A 20,773-nucleotide genomic window follows, 5' to 3' on the forward strand; every position below is an offset into this window, starting at 1 on the left:
GGGATGCGGGGGGCGGGCAGAGCCTCGCGCGGGGGCGGGCGGCTTCTCTCATTCCAGGCCCGCCCCGGCTCGGCCCGTTCCCGCCTCCGCCCGCGCGGGCTCCTGACAAGCTAGGGGGCGATTCGGGGGCTGACCTAGCGCGGGGCCTAACCCAGGGTTTCAGAGGGGCCGTCACCAGCCCCCGCCAGGACCACTGTTCCTGCACGTGGCTGTGTCATGGGATCCTCGGCTACCGCTGTGCCTGCGTCACAGTGCCATGTGATGTCACTCCTCACCGTCTGACGTAACCCGTCGAGGAGCGTGGGGCAGTGGGGCCTCGCGAGGCCCGCTTGGTTCCGTTACCCCTGTAAGATGGCCTCACCGCTTGGGGGAAAGCCCTCTCCGCCCCGGGCTGAGGCCACCCGCTCCGAGGAGACGGCAACGGTCCGCGTGGAGACGTCGTCCCACCGCGTGGAGACGACCTCCCGTGAGGTGCGGAGGTCTTCCCGGCAGGTGGAGACTACCCAGTGCCGCAGCGAGGGGTGCTCCGTCTCCCCCTCTGGGAAACGGGCCCCTCGCGTCTTCGAGGTGTCCTACCAGCACGTGGAAACCGCCTCGCAGCGCACGGAGACGGCCTCCCGCCGCGTCAGGGCCTTGTCTCTGCGAGTGGAGACGTCTCTGCACCGCGTGGAGAGCCCGCCGCGGCGGGAGCAGCCGGCCGCTCGCCAAAATGTACAAAAGGCCCGATGAAATGCTTCCTTCCTCGGGGCCACGAGAGGGCCATGGCCCTTGGCCAGGGCAGAATTGCCTCCAGTTCACAGCCAGCCTGCTGCCAGGTGGACCGATCATCTTTGGTTTCCTGGAAGCAGACCACAAATCAATTTAAGAGCCAAGCTGCGGTTTCAGGACTCAGCCAACATTCATTGACCCTGCTGCACCCTGGACCATCCTTTCCTGCCTTTGACCCAGTGAACTGCTTTAACTTGAAGGCAGCACAAAAAGTTTTCGGGCCGTATATATTGTATATATTGAGATGATGGACAAAGAGGCTGTTTGAACCTCTGAGGCAGGTGAGTTTTGGATTCTTAGCCCCTGAACGACCTTTGCTGCTTCAAATTTAGGGACAAGGAGCAAACTGAAGTGACCAGTGGAATGATTATATGCCTGCAGCAAACCTGAGGGGCAAGGAGCAGACTTTCCTTAATTAGTTGGCCTGTGTTTATGTTTCAAAATTGTTATTTTCTTTATGCCAAGCCCTTGTGCATGGTAGCCCGAGCCACACACATTTTAACATAGGCCAAATGTAGCTCAAAGTGAAACTACATCACCAGTCAAGCATAATCTTAGAAAGGAAACCTGACCTGTGATTTGAGGAGGTACAGGGGAGGAATATTTATTGAGCACCTACTCTGTACCAGGTGTTATTTTAGCATTTGGGCTATAACAGTGAACAAGGCGAATAGGGTCCTGGCTCTTGGGGAGCTTACACTCTAGTGAAAAGGCAGACAACAAATGGCAAAACAAGAGTTTTGTATTGTGATTAGCACTATGAAGGAAATAAAACAGGTAATGTGATAGAGAATGTAAGGGGGTTGTTTAGATGGGATGGTCAGGCAGCATTTGATCTGGGACTTGTTTAGTGAACAGTGAGCCATGCAAAGGTCTGGGGAGAGTGCATTCTAGGTAGAGGAAATCAGCCAAGTCCAAGGGGTGAAGGGGAGCAAGCTTGGACTGTTCAAGGAGCAGAAAAAAGACCAGTGTGGCTGGAGCTTAGGGAGGGAGTGTTGTATGGAAGAGAGGATGTTAGAGAAGCAGGCAGTGGCCAGTTCATAGAGGGTCTTGAAAGCCACAATAAGGAGCTTGGGTTTTATTCTAAGGTCAGTGGGAAGACGCTGGAGGGTTTTCAGCAGGGGAGTGACATGATGCATTTTGCATTTAAAAAATATCCTGGTTCCTGTGTGTAGGATGTAGGACAGTGGTTCTCAGGGGTGATTTTTATCCACCAAGAGACATTTGGCAATGTCTAGAGACTTTTCTTTTGTTTGTCACGATGGGGGGGGGGGCAGTTGCTACTGGTATCTAGTGAGTGGAGACCAGGGATGCTGCTAGGCATCCTACAGTGCCCAAGACAGCCCCCCTCCCCCAAGCAAAGGGAACTACGTTTGGACTAACACACTTAGTCCAAAATGTCAATAGTGTGAGGTTGAGAAACCGTGATGTGTAGGGGACCAGAGAGGAAACAGGAACTAGTTAGGAAGCTAATAACGTGGTCCAGTAAGAGATGATAGTGGCTTATACTAGGGTGGCAGAAGTGGAGCTCCGCAACGGGAGAGGCCACAACAGTGAGAGGCCCGCGTGCCGCAAAAAAAAAAAAAAAAAGGAATAGAAGAATCGAGGATGACTTCTAAGTTTTGGCTTGAGCAGTTTGGTGTATGGTGATGCCATTTACTAGGCTGAGAAATACTAGGGGACGATCGGTTTAGGAGGAGAAATCAGTTCCATTTTGGCCGTATTGAGTTTCAGATGCCTATCAAATACCCAAGTGGAGTTGACTGTAAGAGGTTGGCTGCCATGAGAAAGGTGAGGATTGGAAATATAAAATGTAGGGTCATCAGTCCATAGAAGGTATTTAAAGCCAGGGAACTGAGTGACAATCACCTGCCAGTTTGTCTCGCTCATTTTATGCCCGTGAATGGATTAGAACTCCTGTTCATCAGGGAACACCAGCTGGCTAAACACCTCTTCCCCCCTCTCACCCCCGCAGGGTCTGGCTTGACCTACCTAACTCGTCCTTGCCTGTAGCCCTTTGGTAGCCACCAATAAGGGAGAAAGTTTGCACTAAAATGTGAGACAAATGCTTCTGAAAGCTTGACTTTCACTGACAACATTACACTGCTTCTGGGAAGAGGGTTCTTAAAGGTTCAGAAGTTCAACTTTTTGGGGGGTTTTGTGTGGGGGGGGTGTTGTTATATGGATATCAGTGTCCCAGGTTCTCGTGGGATGGCTGAACAACTGAACTGATATATAACAGTGGTTCTCAACTGGTGGCAGTTTTCCCCGCAGGGGACACTTAGCAATGTCTGGAGGCATTGTTGTCACAACTGTGGGGGTTGGATGCTACTGGCATCTAGTGGGTGGAGACCAGGGATGATACTACACATCCTACAGTGCGCAGGGTCATCCGCCACCCCATCCCCGACGACAAAGAATCACTTGGCCCAAAGTGCCAATAGTACCAACATTGAAAAACCCTGAAGATTCTAGCAGTTTGGAAAGCTAGAGCATGGTCCATTGGGGGAAGCACCCCACTTCATGACAGATTTGCTATGGGAAAAGGTTTAGAGGTAGTGGTCTCTGTCAAATGTCAGGGCAGGAACTGTCAGAGGGGAGAGATATGTGGCTTTTTGAGGAGAACTTATATCCCTGCTTTCAACAATGTTTGATATTTATCGCAGGAGGAAAGGCCGTCCCATCTAGCAAGATGTAAAGACCTTGATTTTGTGGGACCTCCTTGTGAGGTAGAGTACTCTCTGTTGGCAGGCACTGTGCTCAGTCATTACCACGTTACCTCATTTTATTACGGGGGAGTGCACTGGGCCTCCCTGGCGGATAGGGGCTCAGGCCAGGGGAACGTTAGAAAACCCCAGAGGCTACCGTAATACTTCTGCCTCATAAAACTTCTGCTGTAGAGTAACAATTAGACTTCGGAATTTTAGTCTTTGGTGAGCTTACTCATTCTTTTTAATGTGACAGACCACATGCATTATATACACTCTCTTAAGTGTTTTTTTAAGTGAACAAAGTAGTTACTTTTCTTTAACAATGTTCCTTATCATTGTTTTTATTACAAAAGCGATAGGTGCTTAATGTAACAAATTAAATAATTCAAGATGTGTAAAGAAAAATTTAGTAGTGTGTCCCTTTCCATTTCCATCCTCTGGAAATAATTCATGTCAGCAACTTGGTGTATATCCTTCTAGACCTTTCTGCATTAAGTGCTCCTAACCCCCTTCTTAGTCATACCTGGAAAAATGGTTGGAAGGTTACTGTGAAAAAGCCAAAGACTTGGTTTCTAGATGATTGATTCTCTTGGAAGGATATAGGCTTCTGGTAGCTCTTTCTTTTTGTTGTTACACTTGTTTCATAAGAAGGGTTTTTACCTAGGTTTCTTCCTCCCAGTTTCATTTACTCGTATTTCCAAACTGAAATCCAAAGAGATATACACAGAACAAGAAAGTGTCAAAAAAGACAAGAGACATGAAAAAAAAGGATGTGACAAGACACTTGTCATATGTACTGTATATCAGATTCCACAGCTTTAAAATGATCCTGTATGTTAAAGGAGCTTATATCTGTCATGATTTTTAAGGTACCTGCTGCATATTGCTAAGTGTGTGCTACCCATACTGTGTGTCATCATCCTTCCCACTTTGTCTTGGAAGCTCCAAAGGAGTGCGGGTGCTTTTGTATCTGTGACATGGTATACAATCGCTAGCCCAACGTGCGTGCAATGAAGAAGAGCAGTGCTGTCCCTCTATTCCCAGCCAAGAAGGCGTCGCATGGCTCCATCTACTAATCCGTTAGACTTACTGATCTAGGTAGTAGCCGTGACCTGCCTTCAGTTGTTGCCAACCAGGTTAGTTTGGAAAAACGAAGTACCTGTCAGCACCTGTCATTCTCATAATCCATTCATTTATATATAAACTGAAGGCAGCTTACAAAGTTCAGCATATGTATTTTCTGTCAGCTGTGTTGAAAATACTTGAAAGAATTCTATTACTACAACACTCTTTCCCCAGATCACATGAGCCATGGAAAGAATCAGGAGCCCAACCAGCAAGATATTTGGGTCAAGGGCCCATCTAGATCTCCCAGGATTCCAGTTCCTCCATTCTTACCGCTGCTCCCATCCCACCATAGCTGGTACTTGACCCAGCCTGTAGGGGGTTCCACAAACTGTTAGGCTGGAGAAACAGTTCACCGTTTAAAGACTTTTTTTCCGAACGGTTGATCTTCATGGTACAGATGGAAAAACTGAAGTCCATAGAAGCCAAAAGTAATTTGGCCAGGAGCAGAGGTGCTAGCAACCACTTTTGACTGCCTCCTAGGATGGTTTCTTTTGATAACCAAATGAAGGTAGGTCTAGTGTCCTTAAATTTAATTTACAATGAGCATAGTGGATCATACTAAAAATAGAAAAGGAAGAGAGACAGAAGTAACATTTATACTGAATTCTACAGAACACTCTCATTCATGTGAGACTCCAAAAACATTATTATTTTGAAGCTCTGTTATTAAGTGCAGAAACATTTAGCATCATCATGGCTTCTTGATAAATTGGCCCCTTTATCATTATGAAATAACCTGACCTCTGGTAATGCCCTTTGCTCTGAAATCTATCTGATATCGATAGAGCTGCTCTGGCTTTCTTTTGATTATTGTTAAGATGGTGCATCTTTTTCCAACCTATTTGTGTCTTTATTTAAAGTAGATTTGTTGTTAGTATTATAGTTGGATCTTGGTTGGTTTTTCTTTTTTATCCTAATAATTTCTGCCTTTTACTTGGGATATTTAGACAATTTATATTTTCTGTAATTACTGACCTGGCTGGGTTTAAATCTACCATCTAGCTGTTTGTTTTATATTTATTCCCTCTGGTCTTTGTTGCCTTTTCTCCTTTTTTTTTTTTAAGACTAATTTAGTACTTTTAATTATTCCATTTCATCTCCTTTGTTGGCATATTTACTCTTTTTCATTTTAGTAGTTTCATGAGGGTTTAATGTACATTTTTTGATTTTTCATATTCTACCTTAACATGATATTATACTCCTTGACCCATAGTATAAGAATCTTACAAGAGTATACTTCTGTTTTTCTTGACTTTTTTTGCTATTGTTGTCATACATTTTACTTATACATGTTACAAATCCCACAGTACATTGTTAGCATATTAGCTTTAAACAGTCGATTGTCTTTTTTTTCTTTTTTTTTTTTTTGCGGTATGCGGACCTCTCACTGTTGCGGCCTCTCCCGTTGCGGAGCACAGGCTCCGGACGCGCAGGCTCAGCGGCCATGGCTCACGGGCCCAGCCGCTCCGCGGCACGTGGGATCCTCCCGGACCGGGGCACGAACCCGTGTGCCCTGCATTGGCAGGCGGACTCTCAACCACTGCGCCACCAGGGAAGCCCCGATTGTCTTTTTTTTTTAATTTTTTTACAGTAGGTCCTTGTTGGTTATCTATTTTAAATATTCAGTTGATTGTCTTTTAAAGAATTTTAAGTGATAACTTTTAAAAGCTCTGCTCACATAGTTAGCAGTTTTGATGCTCTCCACTCCTTTGTATAGATCCAGATTTCCATCTGGTAGCATGTTCCTTCTGCTTAAAGGACTTTCTTAATCATTGCTTCTAGTGCAGGTTTGCTGGTGATGAATTCTTTCAGTTTTTATATGTCCAATAAAGTCTTGATTTTGCCCTCATTTTTGAAATATATTTTGAAAATCATCAATGTAGTCTAATCTGTTTGTTTTACTTAATAAGGAAACTGAGGCACAGAATGAGAACATCTTGCCAGTCACATGGCACTTAGCCTACCTGCAGTAGGCACTGCCCCAACCGCTCTGTCAGAATAGCAAAGATTTTGCCACTGGAAACTCATTCATTTAGTTGTCAGTGGCCTGTCCACATTACCCTTTAAATATACCAGGAGAAAGGGCTAAAGTGAATAAATTGCTCTTTAGTGTGTCTCCGTTGATCAGATTCCTTTACCACATCCAGAGCCACTTCATCCATTAGGCGTGGCAGGCTCTAACCCTACGGGTTGTGAACTTTGTAAGGGCCTGCCACAATGGTTGAAGCTTGAAAACTTCATTGGCTTCAAAATACAAGAAGAAGAAAATAGCAAAATTAAAATTAGTAAGTGCCAATGTGCACACATTGTAATATATGTGATAGGATACGGGTCAGGACCTCCAAAAATAAGAATATCTAAGACCCAGGTCTTAAAATGGCTCTGCCAAGGTAACTATAAACTGATATCTGGACTCTGGTGAGATGACAAGGTAGGGCCTCTCTCCAAAAATGATAAGACTGATAAGACTTTGGCCGGGGCAGCCTAGAGATCTCAAGTTTCCTTTATTTTCTTTCTTCCCTCCTTTGACCAGACTGACCTTCCCACTGACTGAAAAACTAGACCTTGGATAAGTGAATTCACCCCTCTGGGCCTCACTGCCCCCACTGAAAATGAGATGTTTGGACTAATCTTTAGATCTGTGATTCCCAAAGTGAGGAATGCAAAGGTTGCTGGTGTGCAAGAGGATTTTAGGAGGTATGGAAACATTTTTTATTTTGATAATTAAATATTTATTTCAGTGTGTATTAGATTAAAAAATATAACTAGCCCTCAAACTTGTTATTTCACCTATATTTTACTTCAGCTATAGTAGGCTTTTTTTTTTTTTAAAGAAGATGTTGGGGGTAGGAGTTTATTAATTAATTTATTTTGGCTGTGTTGGGTCTTCGTTTCTGTGCGAGGGCTTTCTCTAGTTGTGGCGAGCGGGGGCCACTCCACATCGCGGTGCGCGGGCCTCTCACTATCGCGGCCTCTCTCGTTGCGGAGCACAGGCTCCAGACGCTCAGGCTCAGAAGTTGTGGCTCACGGGTCCAGTTGCTCCGCGGCATGTGGGATCCTCCCAGACCAGGGCTCAAACCCGTGTCCCCTGCATTAGCAGGCAGATTCTCAACCACTGCGCCACCATTGAAGCCCTGTAGTAGGCATTTTTAAATGTTTAAATGAATTGATTTAAAGAAAAAATAATCAGATTCCATAAACAATCGGCCTTGGGTGTGGCCAGAAGTTTGAAAGTAATATGGAATACACTGACTGATGTTTGGGAAACGAGGCACTAATTTAGTTCCTTAAGGGAATGTTTTTTGAACTCCATGAGAAAGCCTGGGGCTGTGACATCAATTTAGTGGATTGTAATCAGCATTTTTCTTATTAATGAAATAAAAATAGAAAAATATAGAATATATCAGAGTGTTCACACATAGTAAAGGTAAGAATTTCTTTGTGAAACTTTTCTGTATTGTCACAGTGTAAAATATGTTAATATTGAGAGTCACTGTCCAGCAAGTTGGAGAAAAGTGCATCCTGTGAGTCCGTGGCCATCTTTGAGTTTGTGCCATGACAGACAGTGGACAGCAGAGGTCAGGCAATCCCCGCACGGCAGCAAAGGCTGATCCTTAGCCCAGCAGAAACCTCAAGGGAATGCCAAGCGGCACAGAGGCCTGACGCCAGGCCTGAGGTGACAGTTGTTAACAGAAAATCCAGCTCATTGGCCTTCAGGGGTGACCACTACTGAGAGCGACCAGAGCTCCACGAGCACCCTGGTCCTCCCCTGCAGCGGGACACTCCAGGTGGCACTGCCGCAGCCACTTCCCGTCTTCCATCCCCAGATTGCATTCTCATCTCTGGACTTTCAAAACACCCACACTGATTTAAGGGGACACTCTCATGTTTCCCATTCCCTTCGCCTTGATTATTGGAGAGCACCCAACACGCGTTGAGCACTCACTCTCCCCCAGGCACCGTTCAAAGCACTCCTGCTTTCCTCACATCTGCATGCGGTAGATCGGAACACTGGGGCATAGAAAGGTTAAGTGATTTACCCCAGGTTACCAGCTAGGAGGAGAAGGAGCCAAGCCCCAAACCCAGGCCGGCTCCTCTGCTGTGCTCTTCGCCACTAGCGTTTGCTGGCTAAGAGAGGGCTAGAGAGCCTTCCCAAAGTCTCTGCCTGCTCTTCCCAGTGTCATATCCAGTGGCCTCTTTGGTCCACATCTTCCCTGACCCTTCTGTAGCATTTGACCCCAAGGACCATCCCCTTCTGGAAATTTTCTCCCCCATTGGCTTCCATGAGCTGCACTCTGGCCCCGTCTTCTTTCACTGAGTCCTCTCCCTGCCCCTGAAACCCAGAGTTCTTTCCTCAGCCTTCTTTTCTCACTGTGCATACCTCACCCCAGCACTCATGGTGCCAGCTGCTGCCTGAGAGCTGACGGCCTTCCCACCCAGACGTCTCTCCTGAGCAACTGGCCTGGACATCTTGCTCTTGACGGCCTAGATTCATCTTCTACTCAAAATGTCCAAAACTGGCCCATCTGCCTCCTGTCCCAACTCCACCCCATAATTTCGGGCATATTCCCACACACCTCTGCCTGCGTTTCCTCGGTGAATAACGTCATCTGCCCAGCTGCTGGGCAGAAATCTGTTACCTCTGACTTCTCACTATTACACCCTCATACAAGTCAGTCCAGTGGATCTGTCTGTTTTGTCTCTTGACACCAGCCATTGCCTTAGTTCAGAGTTTCGTCATCTCTCTGCCTGGTTTTCCTTTTCTCTCTTCTGATCCATCTCCAGCATGCGACCAAAATTATGTTTTGTGAAACACGTTTCACTCTTCGTTCCCCTCTCCCTCAGACACTTTCAGTGCTTCTGCACCTCCTGTGCTACGCCTGGCCTGGCCTTCAGTTCTCTGGCATCTCTGCCACCAGGTCCCTCTAGGCGCTCTGTGCTACGGCCGCTTTGTGCTTGTGCTCACTCCTAAAAGCACACTTTCTGTGACCTCTTTCCAACTTACGCTGGAACTCCAGCGCCACTCCCTGAAGGAGCAAGAGGAGGAACAGAGGAATGGGAGAAGGTGAAGCCAAAGCAGCTGCAGGCCCTGGTGTTCTGTGAGGACGATACACCAGGTGTGGCTTATCCACTGTCCTTGTGTGACCGCGTGGGCACTTCGGGATGAGGGTGTGTCATGTACCAACACCCTGCCAAGCACATTCGTGTGCAGGGCCTGCGTCCAACCCTGAGACCTCTTTAACTCAAGGCAGGAGCCTGGCTGTGATGCAAGAGATGCTGTGATTCCCAGGAACCAGCATCATGACCAGGCCGGGCTCCCCATTGCTTCTCTGAGCTCACCCCCTATCACTCCCCTTACCTCCAATTCCTTTTCACTTCATTTGCCTTCGTGTTAATCCTTAAATATGCCAAGTTTATTCCTGCCTCAGGGCCTTTGCACTTTCCATGTATGCTGCCTAGAATGCTCTTCCCCAGATTTTTTAATGATTTGCCTCTTCACATCATTTAGGTATTACATAAAATATTGATTTTACTGATTAAATACCCCCAACCCTTATTTCACATTTTTCCGTAGCACTTTCCACAATGCGAATTTATTTTATTTGTTGCCGGTTTACTGTCTGTGTTCCCCACTGGAAAGGCAAGGACCCTGACTTGTTTGTCACTATATCCCCAAAAGCCTGTAATGACACCTAGCACAGATCAGGTGTGTAATAAGTGTTTGTGGTAAACATGAGTGAGAGAATGAATGAATGGTCAGGATGAATTTCAGGACCCTCAGCAGTTTGGACTCAGACTGAGACTGCCACTGCCGTCTGTCAGTCTGGGCAGGATTGGCTGGTGGTGAGCCCAGGTCTTTGGCAGGTTCAAGGGTGAGGAACTGGGGGAGGCCAGGTGAACTCTCACATTTACCCTTGGCCCTCTGATGATCCTTCTGCCAGGTAAAATCCTGCCTGTCCTCAAGGCCCTGCTCCATTTCCACCTCCCTCCATCCCACCCTGAGCCCACTTCCTAAGTGTTGTCCCTCCCCACTGCAGCTCCCTCTTTTTACGGCACCCATGTGATTGCTCTTTAAATTACCCCTCATTGTTTACTCCTGTGTCTCCCATGAGATTGAAAGCACATCAAGGACAGGGACTATCACAAAGCCTCTGTGTGTTCAGTAGCTATGCCTAGACCGAATGAACAAGGTTAGGTTTGTCTGGACACAGGCATGATCACTGAATGTTCTCAGCCCCTGTAAGGCAAGGCATCCCCTGGCAGTAAGCAGGGGGTGTAGCTTCTCTAGAGCACAATTAAGGGCACATTTGGAAAGCCATACAGACTTTGAATAAAGACAGACGCTCACTCATATACTACATGGTCGTTTCCCCTTCTTTTTATTCACCCATGATTTACTGAAATCCCGCCCAGTGATTCTGAGATGGCTTCCAGGAGCTAGGGGAAGATGTAAACGGGAAGATTCAAGCTCAGAATCAGACCTGTGCCTACCGTTGGGGCAGGCCAGGAAGGGTGACCCCACGATCCCTCCCTCCCTTTGCCTTCAGTCTGTTATAAATTGCCTTCACCCCGTGATGCTTCTGCTGGGAGTCCGGACTTCAGCTGCTTAAACAGGTTGCTGTGCTTACAAATAGCAAGGCACTTCAGAGCCTGCAAAATCACTTTATCCCTTTTCTTAAATGAAGATCCAACTCTACCATGTCTGTTCTGGTTTGGCTTCTTGATCATAACCTTGGAGTGACTCAGCGGGCATCACCCAGACTCCCTGGGGCCACCAGAGTGAGCTGGCCAGGTGGGCAGCCTCAGCTGAGACTCTCCCAAGCAGTCTGAGGTCTGTGGATTAGGCTTCACGGTCGGAGAGCTCCAGACAGGGAGCGACAGGGTAGGTCCCTTGGGAAGACAGGAGTGTGTCAGGAGTCAAGGAGCACCTTTCACCAGGTACGGTGGGCCGCCCAAGCATCCAGGTGGCTGTTTTATGTTATTATTACTTTTTATGTACAGATAGTTTTGTTTTTGTTTATTTGCACATACCATGGTTTTCGTATTCCCTATTTGCAAAAATACAGCGGCCGTACTATAGCATGTTGGACATATGGATAGCACTGCAGTCATCATCTTTTATGTACAAAGCTGTTATTTTTCTGTTTATTATTTCCTTGCAACCCATTCCCAGGAGTGGAATTACCACGGGAAATGGGATGAACGTTTAAAATAGCTCTAGAGCCGTATTGCCCAATTCCTTCCTTAAAAGGCTGTGCTAATTTATGGGGCCACTGACTGTGTTTAAGCAGCTTTTTCCACAGCCACGGGAGCATGAGATGTTACCATTTCCTTAATGTGTGCTAATTTAGGAGGTGTGGGGTGGCACATTGCTACTCCAGTGTGCGTTTCCCTGACTGCATTGAGGATGAGCCTGTTGTAGGTACTGTCCACTCTTGCGATGGCCTTCCTGCTGCGTCACCGGCCCTGTGTGTCTGTCTCTCTCCACCTCCCTGCCTCTCACTGACTGAGTGTCGGCCTCATTCTCTAAGCCTGTCTGTCTCGGTCTTTCAGCCTCTGAATCCTGTCTTTCTCTGGTTTCTAACTGGGCAGACATGTGGCTGATTTGTGACGGTCCTAGACGAGCCCTGACAAGCTGCTGGCTGGACCTGGACACTGGCCCCTGGCCTCTAAGGCCTCCCACCATCCCCAGTGAACTCAGACAAAGCCCTTCCTTCCAGCGGGGGCTCATCTGGGCTGACCTCCCGAGGAACGGCTGGTAATGACCAGGCTGTCCCTCAGCGATCTCCTCCAATGATGTGTTCCAGGCTCTCCAGCCTCAGGACAACTCGCCAAACAGACGTGCACGTCCTGGCAGTTGGGAATGTGTGGTGTGACAGAGCCAGTGAGTGGGGCCCCCAGAGTCCAGACATGTGGACAGCAGAGGGGCCCACAGCGGTGACAGCAGCTTGACCTGCCTTCCTGCTCCAGTGAGCCCCTTGCCTGAAGTGGCAGAAAGAGCTCACCTCTCAGGCACAAAACCCACTTGGCCCCAAGTGGATAGGGAGCCCCTAGCACTCCATAGTGTGGCAGGGACAGGGGGCTGGCACACTGCTCCACTTCCAATGGCCTTGAAGGTTCATGGGCACTTGGGAAGATTTCAGAAAGGCAGCTGACCTCAAGGGAAGCTGTGCAGGTGCCCTTGATGAACCCCCGTGATTGGTGGGTTGCTGAATCCAGGCTCCGGACCTGCCTGCTGCCACTTGTCACAGAGGCAGACAGGCCTTGAGAGTTTGGGCTCCTGCAGTCACCTCTCAGACTCCATGGATGGTCCTAGCACATTAGAATCCAAGAGATTGTTAAAAGCCAGACAGGAACTCAAACATCAAGTTTTCTACCCTTTCATCTAATATTCTTAACAGCTGTTTCTCTTTTTTTTAATTAATTAATTAATTTTTGGCTGTGTTGGGTCTTCCTTGCTGCACGCGGGCTTTCTCTAGTTGCAACGAGCAGGGCCTGCACGCAGGCTTTCTCTAGTTGCAACGAGCAGGGGCTGCTTTTCGTTGTAGTGCGAAGGCTTCTCATTGAGGTGGCTTCTCTTGTGGAGCACGGGCTCTAGGCACGCGGGCTTCAGTAGTCACGGTGCACAGGCTTAGTTGCTCCTTAGCGTGTGAGATCTTCCCGGACCAGGGCTCAAACCCATGTCCCCTGCATTGGCAGGCAGATTCTTTTTTGTTTGCTTTTTTTTTTTTTTTACCATCTTTATTAGAGTATAATTGTTTTACATTGTTGTGTTATTTTCTGCTATATAACCAAGTGAATCAGCTATACGTATACATATATCTCCATATCCCCTCTTGCATCTCCTTCCCACTCTCCCTATCCCACCCCTCTAGGTGGTCACAAAGCATGGAGCTGATCTCCCTGTGCTATGTGGCTGCTTCCCACTAGCTATCTATTTTACATTTGGTAGTATATATAAGTCCATGCTACTCTCTCACTTCGTCCCAGTTTACCCATCCCCCTCCCCGTGTCCTCAAGTCCATTCTCTACATCTGCGTCTTTATTCCTGTCCTGCCCCTAGGTTCTTCAGAACCTTTTTTATTTTTAGATTCCATATAGATGTGTTAGCATACAGTATTTGTTTTTCTCTTTCTGGCTTACTTCACTCTGTAAGACAGACTCTAGGTCCATCCACCTCACTACAAATAACTCAATTGCATTTCTTTTTATGAGCTGAGTAATATTCCATTGTATGTATGTGCCACATCTTCTTTATCCATTCATCTTTTGATGGACACTTAGGTTGCTTCCATGTCCTGGCTATTGTGAATAGAGCTGCAATGAACATTGTGGTACATGACTCTTTTTGAATTATGGTTTTCTCAGGGTATATGCCCAGTAGTGGGATTGCTGGGTCATATGGTAATTGTATTTTTAGTTTTTTAAGGAACCTCCATACTGTTCTCCACAGTGACTGTATCGATTTACATTCCCACCAACGGTGCAAGAGGGTTCCCTTTTCTCCACACCCTCTCCAGCATTTATTGTTTGTAGATTTTTTGGTGATGGCCATTCTGACCGGTGTGAGATGATACCTCATTGTAGTTTTGTTTGGTTTTTTTTTTGAATTTTATTTTATTTACTTTTTATACAGCAGGTTCTTATTAGTTATCCATTTTATACATATTAGTGTATGTATGTCAATCCCAATCTCCCAATTCATCCCACCACCTCACTGTAGTTTTGATTTGCGTTTCTCTAATGATTAGTGATGTTGAGCATTCTTTCATGTGTTTGTTGCCCATCTGTATGTCTTCTTTGGAGAAATGTCTATTTAGGTCTTCTGCCCATTTTGGGATTGGGTTGTTTGTTTTTTTGATATTGAGCTGGCAGGTGGATTCTTAACCACTGCGCCACCAAGGAAGTCCAACGCTCAGCTGTTTTAAAAACTCTTATTATATAAGAAGTGCATATGCCCATTCTTAAATATTTGAAAAATACAGAAAACAGTAAAGAAGGAAATGCAATACTACAGATTCATCAAAGATAACTGCTGTTATATTTCCATCTCAACATTTTTTCCTATGGTTGTGTATATTTTTATTATCACCGAGATCATATAGTATATACAATTTTGTATCTGCTTTATTCACTTTAAATTAGATATAAGTATTTTCAACATAATGAAATAGTCTTCTTTTTTTTTTTTTGGCTGCATTGGCTCTTCGTTGCTGCGTGCAGGCTTTCTCTAGTTGTGGCGAGCAGGAGCTACTCTTTGTGGCGGTGCATGGGCTTCTCATCACGGTGGCTTCTCTTGTTGCAGAGCACGGGCTCTAGGCATGCAGGCTTCAGTAGTTGCAGCACATGGGCTCAGTAGTTGTGGCTCACGGGCTCTAGAGCGCAGGCTCAGTAGTTGTGGCGCACAGGCTTAGTTGCTCCGCAGCATGTGAGATCATCCCGGACCAGGGCTTGAACCCGTGTCCCCTGCATTGGCAGGCAGATTCTTAACCACTGTGCCACCAGGGAAGTCCCAAAATATTCCTCATAAACACTTTTAATTCCTGAATAAGAGTTTTGAGTGGACACACCATAAATACCTACTATTATCCAAATGTTGGGCATTTATGTTTTTTCATTTTTCAAGGATGTAAAAACACACTGAAAAAAAAAAAAACCGCTGAGGTAAACATCTTTTAAGTATAAATCTTTGTCCACAATTTGAATTTTCCCTTAGATTAAATTCATACTCATAGGGGTATAAACATGTTTTTAGTCTTTCTATTTTGCTTTCCAGAAAGGTTGAACCAATAACACATGCCTAAAACAAACAAACAAAAAAAACACATGCTTATCTCATTACACACAGCTACATGAAAAAATACCATTTTTTAAAAAATTTACTTATTTGAAAGGCAGTGTGTCTGTTGCTTCCTTTTAATAGATAAACTGAGACTCAGTGAGAAAAGGGACCTGCCTGGGGTCACCCCAGGAGTGTGTTATCTCATTCCATCCTCACAACCTATGATAGTGGGGAGCTAAAGCACACAGATGGGGTTACCTGCCCAGTCTCTCACTCAGCGCATGAGACGTGGAGCCTGAGTTTAATCCTCCACAGTTGGAACCCAGGGCCCTTCACCTCTGTTCTTTGGCTGTTCTTCGTTCCCAGATATGATGCTGAAAGGTGGTTTGGGGCCAAGACCTGAAAGGACTTGGAGTTTGGATTTACCCTATAGACAGAGGGGTACCATTAATGGGTTCTTAAGCCTCAAGACTGTGTTTTACAAAGATGTTTCTGGTAGACTGGCTGGGGGAGGCTGGTGACAGGGAGGTTGGTTGTGGAGGTGCAGCACACAGATAATGTGAACAACAAAGAGGCCTGCACAGACCCATGCGCACATGGGCTTGTGGGTTATGGGCTGTGGGCAGTTGGGAACATTAGGCGTCTGGGGAGGCCTCCTCCTGTGCCCTTTTCACTGGGCAAGGGCCATTTTTATCTGCTACATGTCAGGCAGAACCTGTGCCAACGGCCAAAGACTCCACCTCAAATCTAGCAAATAAGAGAGAGGATGGTATGGATTACGTTATATTTAAAACAAGCCCACACAATGCCTGTAATTTTTTATTCTGACTCCGCAATTATAACTCAAGACCAGTCAGATCATAGTTATCCCCACACCGACCCGCTGTTGAGACACATTGGATTAAAGGCTTTGCTGCTTCTCCAGATTCTATTTTAGACACCAAGCACTGGCAGGTAACCGGCCTTTCACAAGGCTCGTCTTGGTGGAGCCCCTCTCGGGGCAGCCTGCACGAAGGCCAGGTCAACACTGGGCTCTTGAAAAGACCCCCGATACTTGTGATGCTTTGCCCATCCTGAGCCTCAGGCCTGAGCCAGGGGCCTGGAGAGCTGAGGGAGCACCACCCTTGGAGCAGGCCAGCCTCCCTTGGTCAGGCCCATCTCAGAGCCTCTGCACTCTAGAAGATTCCTGAATGCTGCTCTCCCCCAGACCCTGCCCGGGGTCCCAGGGTCAGATAGGCCAAGCCCTGGCTATTGGGCACAGTTGTCACAGATAAGCTGGCATTGCCATTGCCCAAAGGGGCCTAATTTAGAAAAGACGAGAAAAAGGAAACCAAGGGAGCACAAGCCAGCTGGGCTTACACAGGCAGCCCCTGTGACTAACCAGGCCTAGGCTAATTAAGGCTGCCTCCCCATCTTGGGATCCACCAAAGAACACCACCTCTCAGCCCCACGAAGACGCCCCTAACAGAGCAAGAGTGGGGTTGGGTCCCTCCTCACAGACCTGGAGCCCCACTGCCCCTTCCTCCACGTGGCCACACACACCCAGTCCTGCCTCCAGGGAACCCTGTGGGGGAGATAGGCTAGCTCCCGTTTATCCATAAACTGCAGGCAGGCCTGGGCTCTGTCGGAGGTCCTTCACACGTACCATCCCATTTACTCACATCTCGTAATCATCACTTTAGACATGAGGAAATGGAGCGCGGAGAGGTAAAGTGTGGGGCTCCAGGCCACCCAGTCCATATGTGAAGGAGTGGGACCTGGAACCCACTTGTCAGACTCCCCCAGATCACACAGCTCGTCCATAGGCAGCTTGCCTGAAACCACCAGGCCTGCTCCCAGCTGCTGCTTGGTGGTTTCACACCCCCGGCAACTTGCTAAGCACTTGAGCCCAAGAAAGCCCAGTCCCAGTACCTGTCTTAGCACAACTTTCTGCGGCACGCGGCTCCTTGCCTCAGCCGGCTCCTTGCACAGACCCTTGCTCTCGTGTCCCATGGGAAGAACGGACAGTTCCTTCCTCAGGCCTTTGATGCATCTTGTACTTCTATTTTGACATTTAAGACATTATTGTCACCATTCACATGACTCTCCTACTAGACTTCTTGGGGGCAGGGCCTGTGTCCTGTCTCTTTGTTACTAGTTTGACACCTGGCACGTAGTGGCTGCTTGCTGTTTGTTTTTTAATTTATTTATTTTTGGCTGTGTTGGGTCTTCGTTGCTGCACGCGGGCTTTCTCTAGTTGCGGCGAGCGGGGGCTACTCTTCGTTGCAGTGCGCGGGCTTCTCATTGCGGTGGCTTCTCTTGTTGCGGAGCACGGGCTCTAGGCGCGTGGGCTTCAGTAGTTGTGGCTCGTGGGCTGTAGAGCGCAGGCTCAGTAGTTGTGGCGCATGGGCTTAGTTGCTCCGCAGCATGTGGGATCTTCCCGGACCAGGGATCAAACCTGTGTCCCCTGCATTGACAGGCAGATTCTTAACCACTATGCCACCAGGGAAGTCCCTGCTTGCTGTTTGTTGCAAGAAAAAAGGAGAGTCTGAAAAACTATTCATCCTTCAAAACTATGCCTAGGATAGATCCTGGGAAGGCTTTCCTGATTCACACAAGCTGTGTTAACCCCATCTGCTCCTATACAATCAGTAGGAGGATTGTTTACTTGGGTACACCTTTGGGGGCAGGGACAGAACCTGATTCTTCCCTGTGACCCTGTCTCTCAGCACAGAGCAGGCATCTAGCAGGGGTCAGTAAATGTAGAACTGAATTGCTCTTTGCTTCAGAGTCCCAGATAAAGGGCACCATGACCTGAACCAGCCAGCTGCCCAAGTCACCTGGCTGAAACCACCGAGGGCTGGCGTGCTAGGGATGTTTGCTGAGGAAGGGAACACCGAAATAAAGCCTAACTTTAAAAAAGAAACACACCCAATAGGTGTTCTATTTCTATGAAAATCAGCTCTGTTTTTAGGTAACTGCCATCCTGCCTCACCTCCCCAAGGTGGGCCCTGCCTTCCCACAGGGCCCCTCTACACCGCACCCGGTAATCATGGCCTTACCTGCCCCCATCCCCTCCCCTGTTTGCTCTCTGGGGTTTCCCTCGATTGCAGGGTGAGAGCTTCCAGACGCCCCAGAGGCCTGTTTCATGCCAGCCCCAGTCTCCCTCCCTCCCTCCCTCCCTCCCTGACCTACCCTTGTCAGGGCCCAGGCCTTGGGGGGGTGGAGGAGGGGCAGGGCAGGGAGTCAGCCCCTTAACTGAGCCAGAGCAGGGCAGCTTCACAGCTAGGGGTACAGGAGCCAGGCCGTGCTCCTCCCAGGTCTCTGTCAAGCCAGCAGGGCCCCACTCCCTGGTTCAGACAAAACTCGAGGTCTGCATGGCGCAGTGAAGAGAACGGGGCTTTGGTGTCACTGTCGCGGTGCTGGGCCTGGGCCTGGCTCCTCCTCCTCGGCTGCCAGCATCTAGGCAGGTCACCTACCTCCCACCCTCTCCCAGCTTCAGACCCCTCCCTTTCCAAACAGAACCGGACCTGCTGCACGGGTCTGCTGAGGGCCACGCCACGATGAATTTCTCGCAGGGTGAGAAGTTTGGATTGGAGAGCAGCAACTCCATGCTTCCTGTGTGCTCATCAAGAATCAAGCTCTGGGGACTTCCCTGGTGGCGCAGCGGTTAAGGATCCACCTGTCAATGCAGCAGACACGGGTTCGAGCCCTGGTTCGGGAAGATCCCACATGCCTCGGAGCAGCTAAGCCTGTGAGCCACAACTACTGAAGCCCACGTGCCTAGAGCCCGTGCTCCGCAACAAGAGAAACCACCGCGATGAGAAGCCCGCGCACCGCAACTAGAGAAAGCCCGCGCAGCAACGAAGACCCAACGCAGCCAAAAATTAATTAATTAATTATTTTTAAAAAAGAAGCTCCAGGCACCCCAGCCCTGTTCTGTGAGCCTCATTCTGGCTCATCCTCACCTCCTCCATTAGCTCCTTTGTCCCAGAGTCCCACTGGAGCCTTAGGGAGCACCCCACTCTTTGGCAAGGTTCCTGCTTCTCATGGAGGGCCAGCAGGGTGATGGACCCTCAATACCTTGGCAGCTCCCCCCAGCCTCCAGCCAGATTCTAGGAAGAGACCAGGGCAAGCCTGAGGTGGGGGCTGGGGCTGAGGCCCACCGTCCTGGGAAACTTGTGAGCCTCCCTCACAGCTCAGCACTCAGGCAGGCATCCAACTACCCACGGCTGCGGTTTCCAGAGAACCGGGCCTCCCACCGCAGGGACAGTAAGCTGAGAAGCACTGGAGCTATAAATGTGAAGTGGTGAACCATGGGACACTGCCGCAGCCCCACAGTGGGCAGGAGCCCACCCACCCCACCCCACCCCCGCCAGCCTCCCTGCCTCCCAGCAAGCTTCAGGCCCCGCCAGCCCTCTGAGACAGCCCAGGCCTGTCCACCGGCTCCGCTCTGGGCTCTGAGCAAGGCTGCTGCCCCACTCCCACCCCCGGGAGGTCCCAGGCACAGTGTAAGGCCCAGCTGGGGGCAGGGCAGGCAGGACACCACACAGCACTTTGTACACCAGCGGTCAGGGCCTCTGGTCTTACCTCACAAGCATCATCTTATTTTATGTTGACTTATGCAAAAGGAGGGGGGCCCGTAATCGTTATGAAGCTTATTGCTTCTCAAGGTCTCACTCCTCCCCCCGGGTGGTACTGAGTCACAGCTGCAGATCCATCTGGAGGCTACCTTGGGCACAGTCAGGGTGACCTTGGGGTGGACCTGGGGCTCATGTGGTCTTGATGGGCATCCTCATAGGCCCTGCCAAAAAGGAGACCCCAGGAGCGGCAGTGATGCCTGATAAAATAAGAGCAGCCCCTTCACCAAGTGCCCACCCTGTGCCCAGCCCAGAGCTCTCAGACCATAGAAGGGTCATTGTTTCACAGGTGAGAGACCACACCCAGGGAGGAAGTCCAGAGCTCGGCTGTGCCTCAGGTCTCACCACCACTCCTATACTTCAGACCTGGGCGGGAGTGCAGTGCAAGGTGGGGAGCAGGGGCCCATCTGGAAGGGTCTGGGGAAACAGAGAACAGGAAGGAAGCCCCCTCTTTCTCTCCTCTCAGAGCCTGTCAAGGACAGGCCTCTTCTCCAACACCCCTACTCTGCTGGACAATCTGTCCCCTAGCACAGGCCCCTCCTGTTAGGCTAGGGAGCTGGCCAGGAAAGGTGAAGTCACCCTCAATGTGTCTGTCACCTGCCCCACACGAGAGCTCAGAGGTGAGCCCTTGGGTCTCTGGGGAGTCCCCACACAGTGGGATTGTCTTGAGCGATATCACTTCAATATCCCTTAGCTGGCGCCCCTCAGGGAGGTGGACAGAGATGGATACCTAGGGAGTGCCATCAGCCACAGTGGAGGCCCTG

The 20,773-nt window shown here is 48.7% G+C and overlaps 1 protein-coding gene across 7 annotated transcripts in view; it reads left to right on the forward strand.

Annotated features, from left to right (window-relative positions):
- The first annotated feature begins 69 nt into the window (after positions 1 to 69).
- Positions 70 to 20,773, forward strand: part of CUNH17orf100 (chromosome unknown C17orf100 homolog) — a 69,657-nt gene continuing 48,953 nt past the window's right edge. For 5 of the 7 annotated variants that reach the window (XM_029210956.1, XM_029210960.1, XM_029210959.1 and 2 more), the window contains exons 1-2: positions 70 to 1,049; positions 7,141 to 7,304. In XM_029210956.1, the coding sequence (XP_029066789.1) occupies positions 352 to 729 (378 nt within the window). In that variant the 5' untranslated portion in view covers positions 70 to 351 and the 3' untranslated portion in view covers positions 730 to 1,049; positions 7,141 to 7,304. Of the gene's footprint in view, positions 1,050 to 7,140; positions 7,305 to 18,891; positions 19,059 to 20,773 lie in introns of those variants that run through there. The other 2 variants (XM_029210961.1, XM_029210962.1) reach the window with 2 other exon arrangements.

The sequence above is a fragment of the Monodon monoceros genome, unplaced genomic scaffold (genome assembly GCF_005190385.1).
Source record: "Monodon monoceros isolate NGI ecotype Baffin Bay Population unplaced genomic scaffold, NGI_Narwhal_1 Super_Scaffold_9, whole genome shotgun sequence".
In the NCBI taxonomy this organism is placed as follows: domain Eukaryota; kingdom Metazoa; phylum Chordata; class Mammalia; order Artiodactyla; family Monodontidae; genus Monodon; species Monodon monoceros.